The sequence below is a fragment of the Mastigoproctus giganteus genome, chromosome 7 (genome assembly GCF_048544385.1).
Source record: "Mastigoproctus giganteus isolate SK-2022 chromosome 7, ASM4854438v1, whole genome shotgun sequence".
In the NCBI taxonomy this organism is placed as follows: domain Eukaryota; kingdom Metazoa; phylum Arthropoda; class Arachnida; order Uropygi; family Thelyphonidae; genus Mastigoproctus; species Mastigoproctus giganteus.
In genome coordinates, this window is record NC_143581.1 from 189,254,866 (window position 1) to 189,276,878 (window position 22,013).

The window sequence follows — 22,013 nt, forward strand, 5'->3', positions numbered from 1 at the left end:
GGTCATTCTATAGGGCAGGAGTGGCCTACTTAATTTGTGATGTGATCTACTTTTTTCCTTCAAAATGTGCCGCGATCTACCATCTCAAAAATTACATTGCACAAATTGACGGATGACTGTATATTTAAAATTCGTCGTGATCGATTGGTAGATCGCGATCAACTCGTTGACCACCCCTGCTATAGGGTATAAACGGTAGACTCAAAAAGGCTTGCGTGCAGATTTTAATTACATTGTACTAAGCAAATATTTCTATGTACAGTAAATATAATAAACAGTAATAACAGTAAAAAAAGTCAGTTGTTGGAGTCCATGATAGCATTTAAAATAATTGACGCTGGTTTTGTAGACTTTAGCTACACAACTATAAGCACAGCAAAACAAAATTCGACGTTCCGGAACTCCACTTTCCGAAAGTCAATATCGATCCGTGTGCGTTCAAAAAAGGTTGATGACTGCATTCGGATGGCGTCTTAAGGTTTAGCCTGTCAAAACTTGAGCTTAAAGGGCGCTTGCTCCGAATTATTTTCGGTTTTCTACATCCAGTTAGTTCTCAGATATGTTTGGGTGGCCGATATTCAGGAAAATCTTTGTCGAGAAGAGTCTGTCAGCGAGGGAAGCACAGTCCAAATTTCTTTACCAAAATTGCCACGGATATTGAACACTGAAGATAACACCATGAAATAGGCCAACGAATGCCCATTTCATGATCAGAAATTCTAGGTCCCAAGTTTTCTTCAGGGTAGAAGCCGCTATGACTCTGTGGAATAATAGAATATGACGCCGAAGTAAATATGGAAGTATATTATAATGGTGGTTCTTTTTGTAATTGTGATACGGGTCAATTTTGATGTTCCAAAAGTCTAAAAGTTTTTTAGCTGGAGGAGGCTGATGTGCTTACGAAAGCTCAGCTTAGAAATTTCACTGACGTCTGATTGTTTTTCTAATGTGTACGGATTGAGAGAAGGGGGAGAATTTAGAACTTTTCGAGAAGATAACATATTTAGATTTTGTTGTTTATGAAAAGGCTTCAGAATTCTGCATAAGAACACAGTTCCGTTTGGGCATCATTGAACCTCGTCTTACTGGTTGGAAGATTTTTTCGAAGAAGCACGAAACATCATTTACAGCTGGTTGTGGCCAAGTGGTCAGCGCGGCGTGTCCAAACTCACGTGATACGAAAATAGCGTAATGTTCGTGTACTATCTAAATTGTAAACTTCTGTGACTCTATAAACAAAGCAGTTTACAATTCACAGAGATATGAGCAAAGATGAATGAGAACTTGAAGAAAAGCAGAAGAGCGGTAAAGAATAAGAGAACAGCACTCCTCCTTGTAAGATTCCGACTGAGCTGATTTTTTTTTTTTTTGGAGAGGTATCATTCGCAAGTTAAGTCTGGAGATTTGTTTTTAATTTATGCTCCAAAAATTTAAAATAATCTTCTGATATGACGTATTAGTCTCTGAATAGAAATAAAAATGACTGAAGCTGAACTGAGTCAAATTCCGACATGAAATGGGTGCACTAAATTTTGACTGTAGTTTCTAGACAGATTAATTGTTTTGTACAAGAGCTGACAGATAGTAGAGATTTTTCTTTTACTGCATAGTGGATGTTTTGTAGGTTTTTCATGAAAGATATGCGCTGAGCACAGCATACTAATTTTTCCAGATAGAATAAGCTACAGCCTGTTACGTCTTGTTCAGTAACATTTTTCAAAGAGGATCACTGTTGGTCATGTCTGTCGCTTTAGTGAAGGAGAGGATGCGATTAGCAAGGACATTTCATATCGACAAATGGATCATGCCTGTGTCTCTGCTGAAAATGGCTAAACATTGCCCTTATACTTCGCTAGTGTAACTTTTCGTAAAAGGAGTGGTAGCAAAGTTGCAAAAATTCGTATGGTTGGTTAAGATACATAGTGTGAAAATTATTAGTATTTTTTACCCATCAAGTACAAAAATGTTTAACATCAGATCTCAGGTTATTCGCTACTTCCATTATACTCTTGTTACGCGCTCTACTCAACACGCAAGGGAGGAGCACGTAGGTGACGAATTATTCCAATCACAACTACCCTTAGACGAGCGTTAGAAGTTTGACTTTAAAAATATATGTTGGATTTAGTATGACTTTGCAATTTACTTGGTATATAAAGATACGAAAATTTATGTTCTGACATAAGATGGATGATTTGCGTGCAAGTAACCGTTGGATCGATTTCTAGAAAGACGCAATACGTGTCCCGTTCGGTCTGGGGCAAAGTAACAGAAGGTATCACAAAGTATAAAGAATATTATTATTATTATTCAGTTTATTAAGTTTGCTTTCACCCCCTGTACAGTTGGTTGGCTAGAAGGGTGTACATAGAATTATAAAAAACATATTTAGATTTATAAAAACATAGTTAGAACATATACATTAAAAGGACGATTGACAGTGTTTGACAATGCTCTTGACTGGAGTTGGTATAGTTTAAGTATATACAGTATATATATATATTAACATCAATGGAGAAAATATGCAAAGGTCAATATTAGCAGACATTTAAACAGTGAGCCTGGGTGTTAATGTCTCCATAAATACTTCAAAATCTTCATTTTAGATGAGCCTTTCATGGTAGATAACCTTCGAAATTTTCCGTGAATGAGTGCAGAAACTGAATTAAGAAATCATAAGGCAAGACAACGGTGTTACCATTCATTAGCAATGCATCACAGTAGGAAGATTTCAGGTGTTATGATGCGTTATGAAGGTCTTCCGATATTAATTTCAAATTGCCGAGCGAGTGTACCTGCGAAATAGGCTTTGTCTAACCAGCCAGTAACCTGACTCGGCTAAAAATACTGTACTGTTTGCGCATTTCTGGAATACTTCGAGATTTCGAGTGACCAGAGTCTATAAAGCCTTTCAGCAAGTGAACCTGCTTGACTGAATAACATTAATATCAGAACAAGTCTGGTTGAAGGAATTCCGTCAACCACCAAATTTATTGTTGCTGACGGCAACGGTCCATCAGCCTGACCTCACGAAACGTGCCCAAAGACTGAATGAATCATAAAAAAAAAGTTGATGGTCCATCTCAAATGTATATTTTGTTAACTAAACAGAACAGACTATTATATTTAGTTAACAACATGCATTATATTTGTTTGTAACTCCAAATCCAAGAACATGCAAAATTCCACTCATATTACAGCCGACCGGGCTAGCCGGGTGGGTAAAGTGCCTGCCTGGCAACCCAAAGGTCGCGGGTTCGATTCCCGCTTCGGGCTTGGATCAAAGTACTGCAAAAACCTTGGGAGGTGAATTATGGCCACAGAAGCCTATGCGCCAACAACTACCGAAAAAAAAAAAATCATATTACACTCTGACGCATCTCTTTCTGCTAAGAGGTTGTATGAGTAGCAATCATTTCTACAATATTAAAAATAAATTTTGGCTTATAAATTATAGAACCACCGTGAACAGTTCTACAATTACGTGCGGAATTTTCGGGATATACGCATTCTAACAATTTGTGTTTTGCTATTCTAACAAATGAAATTTAGTTAAATACAGAATGGCAGGAACTATTTTTTCTTCCATCCAATTCAGATATTCTATTCTATTTATTTAACATCGTTCATTATATTTGTTTGACAATAAATGTGATGCATTGTTAGCTTATTTTCAAGAAAATCGAATTAATGATATCACTAGATTTATATCTGTATATATCCCTTCCAAACACTTGTGTCCACAGTCCCCATCAAAATTTACTGGGCAAGTGGGGAACGTCCTAGAGATGTTTTTATTTTGCACTTGATGTAGCCGAGTAGTCAACGCGTCAGTGCAGCAGTACAAGCGTTTGAGTTGATCCTGGTTCGAGCCAATATGACAGCTAAATATGGTTTATGATAGTATTTCAAAATAATTAGGTGTAACCGTCTCTTGACCATGCGAATCATGTCGGAATATAAACAACTTTTTTTTTCTTTAATCTGGAATACGTGTTTACAGTCCAGTCCAAACAAATAGCAGTTTATATAGGAAGTATAAGGATATCCTGAAAGGATAACTTTATTTCGATCCATCATCTTGAAAGCAAGATGAAACGCTCCATTTGTGCAAGATGAAAGAAAGATGAGACAGGCTCTAGAGTGATTGAAAGAAACCTAATGTTTCTTTCAATCACTCTAGAGCTTCTATAGGACTTCATCGTTTATTTGAATGCAAAAATTCTATGTATTTAATATAATAATGCTTTCGATGTAGCCAGGTATTGAGAAACTACAGGGACTTTGCTTAAAATGGCCATTACTGTTATTAATGCAAAGTACACACTTTCATTAACGTCGCTGTAAATGATTATGCAAAAAATACCACTGTCTTTCTTTTTTTTAATTATATGTACATACTAATGTAATCTTATAATGCTAAAAAAAACTGACATTTGCTCTATATCATGTGCTTTCTTTTCTTAGGCTACATCAATAATGGCAATGGTGAGCGATATGAGGGAGTCTCCGTCTTCTCCCAATTACTCCATCATATTTGACTTCGAGAGGAACTTCGACAAGAGCCTCAAGAGGGAATGGATGGTACAGCACTGGCATCAAGCATTTTACTACGTCGGTATTTACATGTTGGTGATCTTCGGAGGTCAAGCCTACATGCAGTCAAGGCCTCGTTTCCAATTACAACGGGTACTAGCAGCTTGGAACATCTTCTTGGCAGTATTCAGCATTTTCGGGATGCTGCGTACTCTTCCGGAACTGGTTCACGTTCTCCGAGTTTTTGGCTTCACTCATTCGGTGTGTAATCCCAGCTTCATCGAGGAGACCAAAGTGAGCGGATTTTGGACTTGGATGTTTACGCTTTCCAAAGTTCCCGAACTGGGCGACACCATCTTCATCGTTCTACGGAAGCAGCAACTCATCTTCTTACACTGGTATCACCATATCACCGTACTCCTGTTCACGTGGTACAGCTACACTGAGCACATCGCCCCCGCCCGCTGGTTCGTCGTTATGAATTACTTCGCCCACTCTCTTATGTACACCTACTACGCGCTGCGAGCCATGCGCATTAAAATGCCTCGCTGGGTTGCCATGGTGATCACTACATCCCAAATAGCGCAGATGGTGAACGGTTGCTTTGTAAGCTACTGGGCCTACATGACCAGACACGGAGGAGAATTCTGTCAACTTCCGGATGACATCGCCAACTTCGCAATCCTCATGTATCTATCGTATTTTGTTCTCTTCGCCAGATTCTTCTATCACGCATATATCATGTCGCAGAGGGGAGGACAGACCAAGAAACTGGATTGATGAAAAATCTTCCTGAGGATTCTTAGTCTGTGGACAATTATTACAAGTGTTTAAGGGACTTTGAACTCTTTGTTGTAAAAGTGCGTAGGACAGCAAATCGAGTCAACTGGGGTTCGGTCAGTAGCTTCCGGCTTCGTGTTCGTATCGCCTGACAGTCCTCAACGTATTAGACGTTTTCAGCCAACGTCATAGATATCGAACTGCACGAGCTCTTTAAAAGGGTGCTTATCACCACAACTGCTGTCCAATAGCACAACAAATATTCCTCTCCACACTCCATTAATATTGTACGATTAGGGCTTGTGGGATCGTGGGTTGTCTAAAACACACATTCTTCTGCACGTATTCTATCTATTAAATCATTCGAATAAATGAACATAACATTATTTTAAATGCGTATACGCCCAATTAAAAGTCAAGCCAAGCCCCAGCTTTACCGGTTAAGCCAAATTTTTTACATTCCCGGTACTAAAATAAAAATAATAATAAAATAAAATAAATAATAACTTCTACTATTTTGTACATTATGTTCAATATTTGTACATAAGGCTATTTTGCGCTTTTATTTAATTATGTGTTCAGTTTCGTATAAAATGCATTTAATAATTCATTCTTTAACTTCTAACGCAATAGAAATGTGCCTAAAAGAAATATTTCCTTCTGGACCTCTCTCTCTCTCTCTCTCTCTCTCTCTCTCTCTCTCTCTCTCTCTCTCTGTTGGTCTGATAAAAAAAGCACGTGACCATCCTAACGGTGTCTTAGAACAGACATGTTAGCTTATAACGTACAGAAGCCTTAGTCAATAATAGTATCCAAACTGTTTGATAATCAGTTTGCAAGCTAGAATATAAACATAAGTAAGCACTTATTCACCTTATTCAGTGATATATGAGAAGCCAATAAATCCTAAACCTTCCTAAAAGTCCAGTGTTGAGATTTTCTTTGGATTTCTTTAACACCATTCACAAATAGTCAAGTGTTCTTTTGAACACGTAATATACTGTATTTATTGAACAGTTATTGGTACCAAAGAAACTTGAAATTTTTATACATCTCATTTCAAAATTATTAGAAATTTAAATTAAGCGTACAAAACTGCACGATTATTTCAATTCTTAGTAATGATATTGCAATGACACTATCAATCACTTGGGAAATATGAAATATTCCGTTTCAGTTTTACACTGAAAATGATATATCACTGAAAATTGAAAAAAAAGAGAAAAAAATGCGCCGAATGATGCTATATCAGTCATTTAATAGGAACGAAAAGCCATAATAACTTTAAAAAAACAAAAACAATTTGTGTTTATATATTCGAATAATTCGTTCGAAATATAATCATATAAATATGGATATAAAGACAATTATTTGTTCCACTGGAACAAATCAATGGAAACGTGTAATTCTAAAAACAATTGATTTAGCAATTCCGTTTTAGAATTTTTAATTTTTATTTACTTTTTAAATTATATGACGAAGAATAATTTTATTTGTATACCAATTTTAATATCCCTTAGTGTTTCCATACAGTTTCCCCACAATCTTAAATTGATGCCTTGTAATAATATATGTGTGCGCATGCCCTTCATGTTTTGTATAAACATCAAGATAAAAAAAAAAAAAAAAAAAAACGGCATCATTAAAGAAATAGGAAGTCGTTAAAGAAAGAAAAAATATTTAATTTCACTGTGAAAAGAAAATTACCGTGACCAGCACATTTGTTGATTTGTCCAGGCTTTTGGTTGATAATGTACAGGATGAGCATAAAGTAACTTCCCATAATGAATTTAAATTTTGTAAATAGTTATGACCTAAAGGAAATGCCAAATATAACTAAACCAAAAGTCGCACAGATTTAAAGTGGTAATTCGCGGGGGCCACTTAATACGAGCATCAAAACTCCGACCAATGAGATTACTGCCGAATTCATTCAGTATTAATTCTTCTTCAAAAAATATGGAGCATTCAAAAATCACAAAATAAAGTCACACCACACAGCGTCCTTGTCAAGTTTCCTTGCAACTTGTTTCCTCAGGGAAACAAGTTGCAAGGAAACAACAAACTTACTCCAAATGACATAAATGTAAGTTGGCAGTGCCATGGGAGGTAGAAATGGGACTTGTCTGTACACATCTAACATCTATTCGTAAAAATAAACGTTAGAAAAATCCATCTTGAAGCAATTTCCTGAAAGTTTATTTGCATTCCAAGAATTACTGAATGGAGATTAGTTCATATTAACCTAAAAATTTTCAATTTATCATGGGAAATTATTTTTTGCTCACCCTGTATATCAAATTTAACGAATGACCTTCACGATAAATGAAGAAAAGAATTTCTGAATAATATAAAACAGAAAATCATATTTCGTTGTATATTGCAATGAATTCATCCACAGATTAAACAAATACCTGAAGAAATAAAAATAGGTATTAACTATTTATTTATATTTATGAATAATGAATGAAGTGCCTATAAAATACTATTTAAAATAAATAAAAAAAAAAAGATCACTAACGATATTTTCCAAAGAGAAAAGATAATCTTCAACCATACTCAGAAATCAGCGAGCATAATAAGATTATCAATAATTCTTGCACTATCGCCATCAAATATTGGGATACATCACTGTAAGAAAACAATTACCCATTCCAAAAATCACATGGAAGGCAGACGGCAACAGTAGCTTTGAAAAAAATATAAGAAGATGGCAGACTCGTGACTAGGAAGTTAGAAGCAAAATGGAATAGGGAAAAAGGATTATGTGACAGAGCTAAATTGTAACTCTTCGAAAAAAGGTGTGGTAAAACCTCTTTGGAAGAGGATGCCACAATCTCGCAAGATAGTAAAGCAAATGAGTCACTTCAGATCAACCGCAGGAAACATTGTACTGCAATGGAAGAGTCAAAATTAAGTAACAATGGTTAGTTAGAATCAATCAAATAACCCTGCAGTAAAAAAAGGTGGTAATTAAAGAAGCATTTCAGAACGCACAACCGTCGTACCTTATCACGGATTACATCGTAGCAGACGACCTAACCAGGGTCCTACTCGTGTCAGCAGAAAACAACAATGTACGGTTATAAATAAATAAATTTTCTGTTTATACTTCGGGACGACCAAACGGTCAGAGGAGTTCACAAGATACAGCACCGTATTCAGTAGTCACGGGTTTGAACCCCGGTCACTCAAGGCACGTGTACTTATGCACCCGCGCGCCTGACCACTAGGCTACGGCGGCCTAATATAGTGGACTCACGAACACCAATACTGGACATTGGAGCATTGTAAAAGCGTTGCCTGGACTGACGAATCTCGGATGGCAGGACTAGTGTATAGCGAAAACAGTATGCGTCCATGGTCATATCCGACCAGATGTCAATAATGTAGGTTGGTGGTGGCGGTATAATTGTGTGGGAAATATTTTCGTGGTACACACATTGGGCTCACAGATGCCACAGGTTATATGGAAATTATTTCCAACGAAGCGCTTCTCTTCATGGATGTAGTGTATCCAACTGCGAAAGGGTTCTTCTAACAGGATTATGTGCCACGTGACAGAGCCAGAATTGTAGTACTGTACTAGTTCCACAAACATGAGAGTGAATTCAGCCTAATGCGGTGGACTCCACAGTTAAATTAATTAATTTACTGTTTATATTCCGTGCCGACCACACGGTCAGAGGAGTTCACAAACCAGAGAGAATACAAGAAACAGCGCCGTGTTTAGCAATCACGGGATTAAACCACCCCGCTCGCTCAAAGCACATGTACTTATGCACCCTCGCGCTACGGCATTCCCAGATCTTAAACCAATCGAGCACTTGTGATATGAGGTGGAACGAGGTCTTCGGAGAACAGATCCGCGACAATCTAATTTGAAAATGCGGTAAGCTTTCGTTGAGTCTATGCCACCAGGAATCCAAGCTATTCTGAGGCTAAATGGGAACATCTTTTAGGTTTACCTTATTGATGTAACTAATAAAGTGGCCACTCAGTGTATAAAAGCGGCTGGTTTCTGTTAAGAAAAGCGAAAAATGACCTAATTAAAAAATAATAAATAAAATCCCATTAAATTACCAATATAAATTGGTTGCTTTTTAATGTTTGTCTATACGTAGAACTACAATTTTTCTATTCTGTCTGAAATATTTCATTAAGCGATCGCCTTGCGCGTGTATTTAGACTAGTAATACAAAAAAATTATGAAACACTTCCACCACACTTTTTTCAAGATCAATGATGCTAATCATATATACAGTAATTTTTCCAATAAAATTAATTGTAGTTTACTGTAATGAGTCAAATAACCTTCATAACAGCACATCACTGTCAGGTTAGGTTACATCACGTTGAAGGAGAATTAACATACACTCCCGCCTAAAAGTTTGGAATCCCGTTTCGATTTGCTTAATTTTCAGTGTTCATTAAAATAGGCCCAACATCTTTACCAAGTTTTATTAAATTTTTTTCTATTATGTACAAAAAACGAAAAAAAAACCTTAATATTTAAATTTCTAAAATATTCGAAAATATTCTAGAAAGGCGTAGATTATTCTAGTGTTTTTCAATGATATGAATCGAGGAATAAGAGCTGTAACTTATCAAATCGAACACCCGTCATTCAAAAAGAGTGTTTGGTGTAAGTTTTGTGTTTCGTGATAAATATAGCAAGAAATAAAGACCTGAGTGCTAAAAAAAGAAGTACTATTATAATTCTGTATAAGAAAGTTATTCTACAAGAGATACTGAAAAAAAAAAACTAAAGGTTTCGTTATAAGGAGTATAAACCTGTGCTCCTACCGCTCGATTCTCATCGTTCTTCACATCAAGATCTCATTCCACAGGCGCCGGTGTTGCCATCTTCGTCAAAGGTCCCAACCTTAAATTTGTGCACGCCACATCTTGCAACTCCTCATTTTATGAAGCAATACTCATGACTGTGAAATTTATTGCCTGTTTAATCGATTTAGCGGCAATTTACATTCCCCAGGTCTAGATATTTCAACAAGTGATGATGCTACCAACTGGATAAAAAGTAAGTTACACCCCTCCGCTACTCACCTCTGCGGCGATTTTAACCTTCCAACGCATCTGAGCCCTCTCCTTCAGCGGCTAATGAACAATCTTTGCCCATTAAATTTTAGAATTGTCAATGGAGAGCCAACTAGAGGCGCTAATCGTCTAGACCTGATTCTATGTTCGGGCATTTGCAGAGTCTAGATTCCACCTGAAACTTCCTTCAAATCAGATCACGACCGAATTGCATTACTTCTTTTACTGCCTATGCCTACCTTCAATTGCCATAATACTGTGGAGAAGAAAGTCATATTTTTCCCAGCCTTTCTTGATCCCAATAAGTGCCTCGAGGGAGCAAAGTGTATTCCATGGCATGTGCTTGATAGATGTGACCCAATCCTCGCAGTTGATTTAATCACAAGATGGATAAATACAATCACCCTTTATGCATCGGCCAAAACCGTATGGATTTCTCCTAGAACTAAAGCTTGGTGGACCAAAGATTTAGAGTGCGGTTTTCACAATTAGCAGTACCTTCACAGGCAATGGAAAATCACTGGCACAACCCAAGATCTGATCCTATATTCCAGCAACAGCTATTTTCAACGGACTCAAGGCATCAGCCATAAAGAGTTACAGCGTGCTACCTTGTCTAAAGGAAAAGCGGCATACTCTTCCAAACACAGCGTAATTTATTCATATCTTGATCCAGATAACTGGACCACATTGCAAAGTTCAAAGCCAATTCTTCTTCTTCTGCAGAACTACTGCTCCAACACTCTGAGTTTGCTTCTACTGATGACCTTTGCATCGTTTCTATCGCCAGACAGCAACTGATAAATGCTATAAACTCCTTGCGTCCATTTAGTACGGCAGGCAGAGATAAGATACCTCATTTCATAATTATGTGCCTTACCCCCTATATCTTAGATTCATTGCTCTCAATCTACAACTCAGACCTTTCTACACGAGTATTTCCTACCCAATGGAATGAGTACTCCGTGATTCCACTGCCTAAAGTTCAAGTGCCAACAAGCCCAAACCAAAGGATTTCAGACTAATCTCAACTTCTTCCACCCTCCTCAAACTCCAAGAAAAGGTACTGCTTCCAGCATTAAGCAAACAGCTCATGCCACAGAAACCAAAACAGTTCCATTTCGCAGTCGCAAATGGATCAACCATAACAAACCTCATGATGGCACAATCCATCCTTTAGGCCTTCGAAACTAAATCCGAATTAGCTATTGTGTACGCCGATATTTGAAGCTACCTTTTACAGCCTTGACATCACAACCCTTCTCAGTATTCTGCAATCCTTCTTCAGGATTAATGGCGATCTACTAGCTTTCTTCACTGCGTTATTGAGGAATAGAAGTGTCTACCCCACAATGAAAAAGTCCCAACTTTATTGCAGAAAATCACTGCAGGAGTCCTACAAGGTGGCGCCCTTTCTGGCCTCCTTTTCTCAGCTGTTCCTATTCCTTTTATGTGTCACCGTGACGATGCTTTTATATATGCGGACGATATACAGTTGCTTACCTTAATCTCACCGTCTACAAACCCAAAGGCAATTGAGTCTTCAATCACAGAGAGCTTGACCGCTCTTTCAACTTACTTGCAGGTTTTTATGGGGTAAACCTTAAACCCTTCTAAATCTACAAAAATTATTTATTTCCTCAAACAACGACCAACAGTAATTCAACTATCAGTTTGTGGCACTCTCATCCCAGTAATTACTAGCCATAAGGACCTCGGTATCTACAGTAAACCCTCGATTTAACGGACCCCGATATAACGGATTTAACGGACTGGACAAATAATAATACAGTAATGCACATATTAATCTCGACCATATTATTTTTTTAGGTTATACAAAACTTCAGTGTTATTATTAATTAAAATTTAATAATAATTACCCACTTTTATTTTTATAATCAAATTCAGGAAACTGTTTTTTATTCTTTCTGAAAACGTGTTCAAATAGCTGTTTTTCCAGATTACAGATAAGAGCAGGCGGTGACTTGCCAGCTGAAACTCTGGACACTAAACTGCAGGTCTACCGGCTCGCTTTGTTTCGGTCTCAGTCTGCCTCAAGCTATCGTGCGGTCAGGCTGTATACAAAGTGTTTCTGTGATTTCTGAATTGGGACTTTATTTATTAAATAATTTTGCAATCCTTACAATTTAAAATGGCATCAAGTGATAGAGGAGTTAAAAGAAAGAGTGTGAACTTAAGGCACAGATATTAGAGCTAATTGAGAAATTAGAACAAGTCGTCTCAGTAGCACGTGTTTGTGAAATTTACGGCGTAATAAACCAAACTTTTCTGATATCCGTAAATCAAAGGCAAAATTGCAACATTTTATATTCACAACAGAATATTACATATTCTTCATTATAATTTAATAATTTTATATTATACAGTACTGTATATTGTATTAAAGCTTTTTTTTTTACATTAAGAATAATAAAAATTCCCTTCCCCCAGGTTACATTCGATTCAACGGACTTTCGGCATTAACGGAGACCCCTTCTCCCCTATTAGTCCATTAAATCGAGGGTTTACTGTATTTTGATCCGAAGCTGAGCTTTGATGTGCACACAGAATACCTCTGAAAGCGATTTATCACCTTACGCTGGAGAGCGAAACAACACTTATTTCATTCCAAAGGTGCCGCAACTACTGCTAGATATCTTCAAACCACTGTTTATCCGGTTATTTTATATGCAGCTGAAATTTGGGCATTTCCTTCGGCCTCACTTCAAAAACTGGTGTTTGCATGTGAATATTGGACCCTGAAATGGACCACACATGCATCGTCAATCTCCTCAATTGAGAACCATTGTTATGGCTGAGCAGCTAAATGTACCCGGCTCCCAAGGTTTACTGCCATAAAAAAAAAAAAAAACCCAAATTATTATATTATGGTCACACGTAAATGATTACATATACCCATTTGTGTCTGTAAATTGCGTGGGTTCTTTGGTCGATTTACCTGTTTTGCTGGACAAAAAAAAAAAAAAAACTCAGTTTCTGGGGGGGAGGACCTTGCTATCTACGCCTGAGATCGACTAACTCAGCCACAGAGTGAAAAAAGCCCATTAAAGTTCCTGGCGTCATCGACGTGATTCGAACCCGGGTCTTTTCCACTCGATTTGGGGAGGTTAATAGACATAAGGCGTTTAATGACTACTGTAAAAATGTTCACAGGAGTACTAAATGCCCCGAACATCTGGGATTTCTGTCAGTGGCACAACCCTCAACCATCCTTAAGGTCTGACCCCACACTAGTACTCAAATACAACCGTCTGAAACTTTGCAATCGTTTTGGGAGTGCCCAGGTACTCCATAAAATACAGGCACTGCTGAGTATTGGAATTAATCTATAGAAAATGGCTACCGATTACAAATACCGTGGCATTCTCCTAGAGTAGATCGCATCTGTTCAATGGGAATAACTCCTTCCATATCTTGTGGCTTAAACGGCGCCAGATTACTAAACTTCGACACCAGCCATCCCTCTCTCCAGTCCTTACCGCGCTGAGTTTTTGAGCGACAACAACAACAATTGTTTCTCATCTGCGTCTGTTTAATCAAAATCCATGGTCTGATTTTGATTCAACTTCCCTGCCATTGTTTTCAATTGTAATTGATTTGTGCTACGCTGTTCATATATTTTTTTCTCTTTATATTTTCCTATTTGTTATCATTTCATTTTATATGCTTTTTTTACTTTTTGTGTAACTTATAATTTCATATGGTAACATTTCTTTTTCCGATTTTGTAATCACATGTATAATTTTCTGAATTAATATAAAATTCCTGGCCAGGTCACAGTGATGAGTATTATTGTTCCTAGTACTTGTACCGTACTTAGCAGCAAAAAAAGAAATTTTTGCTGCTTAGTATGGTATAAGTACTAGGAAAGAAAGTGCAGCTGAAATCCGAGCTGAATTCAATATGAAACTCCTGTATTCAGTGCAAAACTTCTTAAACAAGCAGGACTTCATGATAAGGGTCCTTCAGGTTTTAATAAGGGTCCTTCAAGCAGGACCCTTATTAAAACCGGAAAGTCGAAAGAAACGATTGGCTTGGGCTAACAGCCATCAACACTGGACAATTGAAGAATGGAAAGACGTACTGTGGACGGATGAATCCAAATTTGAAATGTTTAAATCCAAGCATAGAGATCCAATCGTTTAAATCGAAACGATCAATTGAAACAAAAAATTGTGCACGTTTAGTGCCTACAGTCAAGCATGGCAGTGGTACGATCATCGTCTGGGGTTGCTTCTGTTTTTCTGGAGTGGGTGACATCGTCAGAATTGAAGGAATTTTAAGAAAAGAAGGCTAGAAAACATTCTTGAACATAATGCAATATCTTCTGTACTTCGACTTCATATGGAAGAAATTTTATCTTATAAAATGATAATGACCATAAACACAGCTGTAAGCTGTGCAAGCCTTTCTAACAACTAAACAACAGGAGAGGTATTGCAAATTATGGTGTGGCCACCCCAATCGCCTGACTTAAACCCAAATTAGCTTATTTATGGCATCATCTGAACCGTGAAGTCTGCCCATCTTTACAAAATTCATGGGAAACCTTGCAGATCGCTTGGAATAATTAACGTTATTCCAAGCGATCTGCAAAGAATAATTAATTAAGTCAAGACAATTAAATCAATACACTATTATAAAATTAATCGCGTCTGTGTAAGACAGTGATAAAATCTATTGGAGGATATTTTGATGAAAAATCAGTATAGTTGTTAATATTAATCACTGCAATATTTTTTGCTGTAAATTTTTCGATGATTAATAAAAATTTTAAAATACTTTATAATGTGTTGTTTTTATATTAAACCATACATTGTCATAATTTAAAAAATATAATAAAATAACAAAAGCTGTTGTCATATGCTGTGATTCTATTTTTAGTGGAGAGTGTACTTAACGGTATGCGTATGTAGACATTCCCAATTAAAATGGATATAAATATTTATTTATTTTACTTTACGTACTTACTTGTGAAGTTAAAGTTAGCTTCTTTTCTTTCTTTTTTTTTTTTGCTATCCTGCCTTAAATTAATAAAGGTTATGCAATTTCTCAATCAGTAAATAATTATCAGTTAAGTAAATAACCAAAACAACTTTAAATACTGCGACACAAGTCAGTAACCGATTAGTAGAAACTACATTCTTAAAATATACACGATACATCTTATACAGCCACGATAAACATGTCAGCCATAGTACAGCAATGGCTGACAAGGAGAATGAATGGGAGAGTCGATCATATTCATGACATGCTATGCTATAAATGGCCTTCTCTGTAGAAGTAGAAACATAGGACAACGCACTCAGCAGCTTTACCAAATGTTGGTAAGGTTGAAGATTGTGAGCTTTAAAATCCATTAATGAAATCTTAAGATCTACTCAGTCAAGCAGCTTTATAGTGGCATTTTTCACTCGTGGAAGGTGACGTAAGGCAGTAGTGGAACCTACTGACACAGTTACACAAATCTTAAAACAATTCATTTAAATATATGCATGAATTTATTTCATTTAATATGCGCATATCCTTCATTAGTTTAAATTCGATATACACGAGGCATATAATTAATGATTGAGGAAGTTACTAATAGGGATAAAATAAAAAGTAAAGGAATCAAAAAAATCACTTACCTCTCGTCTAAGTGTACGAACTGTTTCCACTTTTTGCTGTCCGCCATAGTTTGATAGTTGAACTTTCTACTAAGTTGAATCTAAGCATATTCATCATTATTAAGCATTATTCACCTGAAAGAATATTCGAAATATGTCCTTTACTCCACAAAATTGCCATTATATCAACGAAAAGAGGTCAAATAACTGATAACACAGCCAATGCAAAATATAAACATGATAAATGCAGCTACGAACAGAAATAGTATCGTCTGCTCTGTTCTAGAAATAAATAAATAAAAGTGGAATTATGCAGCGACACTATGTGACGATTTTTTTTATTATATATAATAAAACAAAAATATTTAATTCGAATTTAGGTTAAATTATATCAATCAATTTATTTCAACATCGTAACCAGGACAAGGACTCGATAAAAGATAAAACTATCAAAACTTGTAATACTTGCAAATGAATTGCATGAATATGATATTTTATAAAAATGAATGAAAATACCTAAAAGAGAATATAAAATTTTCATTCAAGCAGGGATCGCTGTAAATGTGCAAATGGAACAAGAGGGAATGTTGCTAATAAATTAAACAAATATTTGAAAATTTAAACGCAGTAATGTTGTAACTGTTTATTTTGTATTGTTTCCTAACTGATGAAAGCATAATGGTGTGTATACGTGCGTGCGTGCATGCGTCTGAGTGTGTGAGAGAGCGAGAGACAGAGCTTTAAAACACGGTCAATCATCACGTGTACTGGGCATCAATAAGATAAAATTTTTGTACTGTATGTGAACAATGGAACTAATTTAAATTATATTAAACATCCCTCTCTTAGTTTTGCAAAATCCCATATCAGAAAGAAACTGCCTGGTTCGTTAATCCTGGTAGCATTTGATTTTCTATCGTAATAAATATTTGTTCGCATTGAAGTACGTTAATAATTTCCTTGTCCAGGAAACTATTAACATAATTCAAGAATTAATCACAATCAATTTAAGTACCAAAACTACACAGAGCAGATTACCGGTGTTCGAAAGTAGGACATGGGATGAAATTGTGACATGCCTCAGCAAGTATCCATTCTCCCACAGAAAGTATCAAGATTCCAGTCCCACAATTCACTTTAATTATTCTATTTCAATGGTGCCGGAAAGTGCAGTAATGGTGTTAGTATTAGTATAGTGTCAAACGATGCAAGAGAGAAAGCTTATACAGTATTAGCCAAAAAATAAATAACCTTCCCACATCACCTGTCCATCCCCTCCAATAATTTAGCTAGCTTTTTCTTGAATTTATTCAAACTATCCACTTCCACAACAACAGATAGAAGCCAGCAATCAACCACCATCTGTCCTGCAACCATCTTTCCTCAATTTGAATTTGTGTCCCCTCACACGTGTGTGTATTCTGAGCAAGGGGTAGAATTCCATTAACATTGAACTTGCTCAATCCATTCAACGTCTTAAACACCTAAATCAGATCACTTTGCAAGTGCCTGGTCTCTAGATGCTGCAATTTGCAGAACTGAAGCCTGTCTTGGTAACACCAACCCTTTCGTTCTCTTAACCAAGTTCATTACCCTTCTCTGCACGTGTTCCAACAGTTCTACATCCTTCCTAAAATGAGACATCCAGACCTTTATACAGTACTCAAGATGCAGCCTAACTAGTGCCTTGTACAACTAGATAGTTATCTCCTTTTTCCTTATAGCAAAATTCCTGTCCTTGGGTTTACGAAATCCTTTCGAAGAGCACGTAAAACTGTTAAAACATATGTTTTAAAATATACTTCGAAAATATAACCGAATGTTCGAAATCGAGGGTACATATGTTGAGTTGACCGTGGTTTCAAGCTCAAGTTACACTTAAATGTACTGTTCTCGTACTCTCTCTCACTTTCTTTTCTCTCATCTGAAACAAATAGAAATGTTTCATCTTGAAAACTCTGTAAAAAAAAATGAATTAATTTCAGCTGAAAATGAATTAATTACAAAGAGCTAAGTAATGACAATCGTATTTTATCATTTGTTCTCAACACTCTGATGAGTTCTTTTCATGCCGAGTTTTCCTCCCCGAAACTCTGGTTATTTTCATACCGTAAGCAAGAAAACTGACATGCATACAGACGTGATGTATTGTAGTTTCTGGGCCTAAGCAGCCTCAGTCATTTTTTCTAAGGACAAAATCCAATATCCATCAGTTGCCTGTCCCTAAAAATCATTAGATATATGTGCTTCTCCTGCACTACCAGTAAAACGTTTCACATATGAAATCGAATATTTCCTATCCTGTAAGACAGGTATAAATCATTGATAGCGAGTTTCGAATCTTGTTCTTTTCTCTTCGGTCACATGCTAGGCACAACTCTAAAATTTCATTCTAATTGGACTGGAGAGAGTTTGCGATATTCCTTGGAGTATGTCAACGTATGGGGCATTTCAACTTCAACACCGTATTAGTGTTTCCTGGACGGATTTATCTTTATGTAATACTGAGAAAAAGTACACCTAATGCACACTATCTTACTAAAGGTCATGAGATGCCTCTCTAATTGCCAGACATTGTGAACGACTATGAAATATGTAAATATTTTTTAACCTACAAAGGTGATCAGCAGTTAGCCTGGAAGTCATATCAAATGTACAAAAAAAATTATGATATTACGGTCCCCCTTAAATGATTACATCTACCCATATATTTATTTATCTGTAACTTGCGTGTGTTCTCTGGTCGATTTGTCTGTTTGCTGGACGAAAATACCCCAATTTCTGGGGGAAAAAACTTTGCTATCTACGCCTGAGACATATCAAATGTACACCGAAGAATCATCATACAATAAAGCGCTAACAGAATTTCAGAAGGGAATGATAGTTGGATGTCATGGGTAAAATACCTGTGCGCGCTATTTCTCAGAAGTTAAACATTCCTATGTCGAAAATTGGAAACGCTGAAAAAATGTAAGCCAGAAGTGACGGTTACCCAAAGAAACGACTACATAAACTTAAAATACTGACGGCAGCCGACGCGTCTTGAGAGACAGCTTTACCTCATCTCGCCATCCGATACCTAGAAATCAGTCTGGAGTTGCGACCGGCCGGAGGTAATTATACAGACATTACGATGAAACAAAACCTCCATTGTATATCAGTGGAGAACAGGTCCTACATTGCGACGTATAACGCTACACACTCTTCTAGTCTGATAAAATGATTCTGTGTGGAGAATGCCTGGAAAACGCTTATACTGAGTGTGTTATCCGAACTGTAATGTTAGGAGGGGACGGTGTCATATTCTGTGGGGGGGGATATGGACTAAGTTAACTGGTCACATTGTAAACCATGTATACTGCGTCCCACATCAACGTTCTTGATAATTCTGTGTGCCCTGCTGTTACAATTTTATGAAAGTGGCTAAAAGTGTTGGTCCACTTTTAGTAGTAATAATTGCTGCAGTGAGTTGTGAAAGACATTTTACTAATCTCTGATTGAAAGGTAATGGCGCTGCGCCTCACTTGTCCTATAGCAGGGAGAAAAAAAAAAAATAGGAACCGCAAGGTTGGCCTTTTCTTTCATAGTGTTAGTACGGAGCGAAAAAAAAAAGTCAGGAACTTTTTCTTTTCTCCGGCTTTAGAGGGCTATCTTTTGCTTTCTCTAATTTTGCGATAAAATTCTTCCGTAAAGTTTTATACATTGACCATTTCAATATTCTGATATTATTCTATTAAATACAATCATTGCAATATTTACAATACTTGATTTGCAGCGTGAAAGGTTGTAGCGCCACTTTCAAAAAATTTTCACAATGTGGACACACAGAATCGTCGAGAAGATAAGTGTAGATGGCATCACTCGTGATTCCATGCACTGTAATCAGTAGATCTGATCCATGCCATGAGAAATAACCCCATACCATCATACTTCCTCCTCCTAACTGTAAGGTGGATAATATAGTCAGGTACTATACCTTCACCACGCATTCTCATTGTAGAAATACTCCATCAGACTAGGTTTGTAGCATAACTGGTCGCTCACTTGGACCGAATTTCATCTATCCATAGCCTCGATGTGCTTTGCACCAACCAGTCTACCTAGTGCGTTTGTTTTTTGTTGTTAAAGGCTTGTAGACTCCAAACGTTCATGACCTGCAGCTCTTAGTGTGTTGTGGAAACGGTTACATGTTTGTCCGGCCAATTGCAACTCCAAACTCGAATTTTGTAGTGTGTGGAATGTAGATAATAAATCATCTCAAGGAGACGTATATGTTAGTCAGTATTTTACACCTACCTGGTCGTTTCTTAGACTTAGATCATCTCCACAGTTCCATTTCTTCAGCACGTTGCCAGTGGTCATTACCATTATCAAATCCTCTTAAAACTATGTTAGCCTATTTCTGTGTACTCATCATCAACCGTACACATTTTGAATGAATTTCAGGCTAACGGCTAATCACCTTTATGTGATAAAATACTTGCGCTTTTCTAAGTCATACACCTTTGGTGAGACAGTATAGATAAATTCTAAATAACACACAAATGAAAAATCAATATTTTTTTTCAAACTTTCCATCGGTAAGTTAAATTTCTGTCCCATAGCATGCGAGGTTCCCTACTAGAGGATCTTCTTTATACAAAACGGCTCGGCCCTATCATGATCTCTGTAGTACCCTACAGCTATTGACTATTATTCTGGGCTCTTCCAAACGTCATAGATCACACCAACCATGGTTTCGTCGTTCAGCCCACTGTACCACACCCTGTTCTCTCCTCTGGGAGTAATATCTCGTTTTCATATGAATTGCTTCATACCGTAGTTAGCTGTCTGCCAATTTTATTTGCTCCACGATATTAAACCGGTCATCGAGATCAACTTTCCTTGGTTCCCATCAAAAGCAATGATTTAGCAAGTCAAACAGCATTCCATTCTGAAGAATTCTCAGTAATTCCCTGAATAATGGCTGTACCCGTTAGTGAAATATAACCTCAGAAACTTTTGATAAAGTTTGAAATTAAAACAACCCTAAGTACCAAATGTCCCATAATGCAACGATAAAACTGCATACATAATAGCATGATAATGCGATTAGATTATTATTAATTATTAATAACAATAATAATAACAACAAGTCTCCTGATCCATTCATTATTAATTATCTATTTCAAAGTTCTGCACTTTACAGAAAATAAAAAATACATACAAATAAATAAAACCAACTTGATCTGCATTCCCAATGGTGTCACTCTCTGGAAAAAGAGTAGATATATTCCTTTTAATTGCTGTCACTTAATTTATTAAATCGGAGTTACTAGCGATTTTAAAGATTCAGTAATTTTAATAAATTGAAATCTAATCAAAAGCGATCGCTGTATTTAATATTGAAATTAGTTTTAATTATATTTTGAAATTACTGTTTTTATGTAGGCGTCCGTATCCCATTTAAATTTTCTAGCGGTATCATGATAAATGTAGCACTACTGAGCTACGGGTATGTTCGTGTCTTCCATCTCCGCGTGTGTTTCGCTGTATCGAGGGCAGTACACTGTCAAGCCAGAGACTTGAAAGTGTGTGGGCCGTGTCTGTGCAGTGTGATCTGTTGTGCCCATTGTTTATCCGGCTTATTGGCCTCCAGGTCCCTGTGGGACCCGACGTTGCCCATACCTTGCCACGTGGAGGCTAGCCGTGTGTATCCAGTATCACAACAAATTGCTCTGGCAGGTCCTGCCACCTAGTTTCCTGGGATTTCAGCGGCTAGGAGCTAAACAACAACAACAAAAAAAAAATTATGCGTTTGACATTAGTGCTTAATGGGATTGCTGTTAGGAAATCGCTGGTTGGGGTTGAACGCTAAAGAGATGTGTTAAAGGCCTAATAGATCGGGCAAAATTTTGATGTTATTAAATTTAGATATGTTAGGCTATACGCTATATAAAAGATAATAGTGTGTGTTGTCTTAGAGATTTAGACGGTGATTAGAATTTGGTGGCATTGTCAAGGGTGTAC

General features: G+C 36.8%; 1 protein-coding gene across 1 annotated transcript in view; it reads left to right on the top strand.

Annotated features, from left to right (window-relative positions):
• Positions 1-6,238, top strand: part of Baldspot (elongation of very long chain fatty acids protein baldspot) — an 85,718-nt gene extending 79,480 nt beyond the window's left edge. The window contains exon 2 of the mRNA XM_090378022.1: positions 4,468-6,238. Within this exon, the coding sequence (XP_090234148.1) occupies positions 4,480-5,316 (837 nt within the window). The 5' untranslated portion in view covers positions 4,468-4,479 and the 3' untranslated portion in view covers positions 5,317-6,238. The remainder of the gene's footprint in view (positions 1-4,467) is intronic.
• Positions 6,239-22,013: the final 15,775 nt, after the last annotated feature.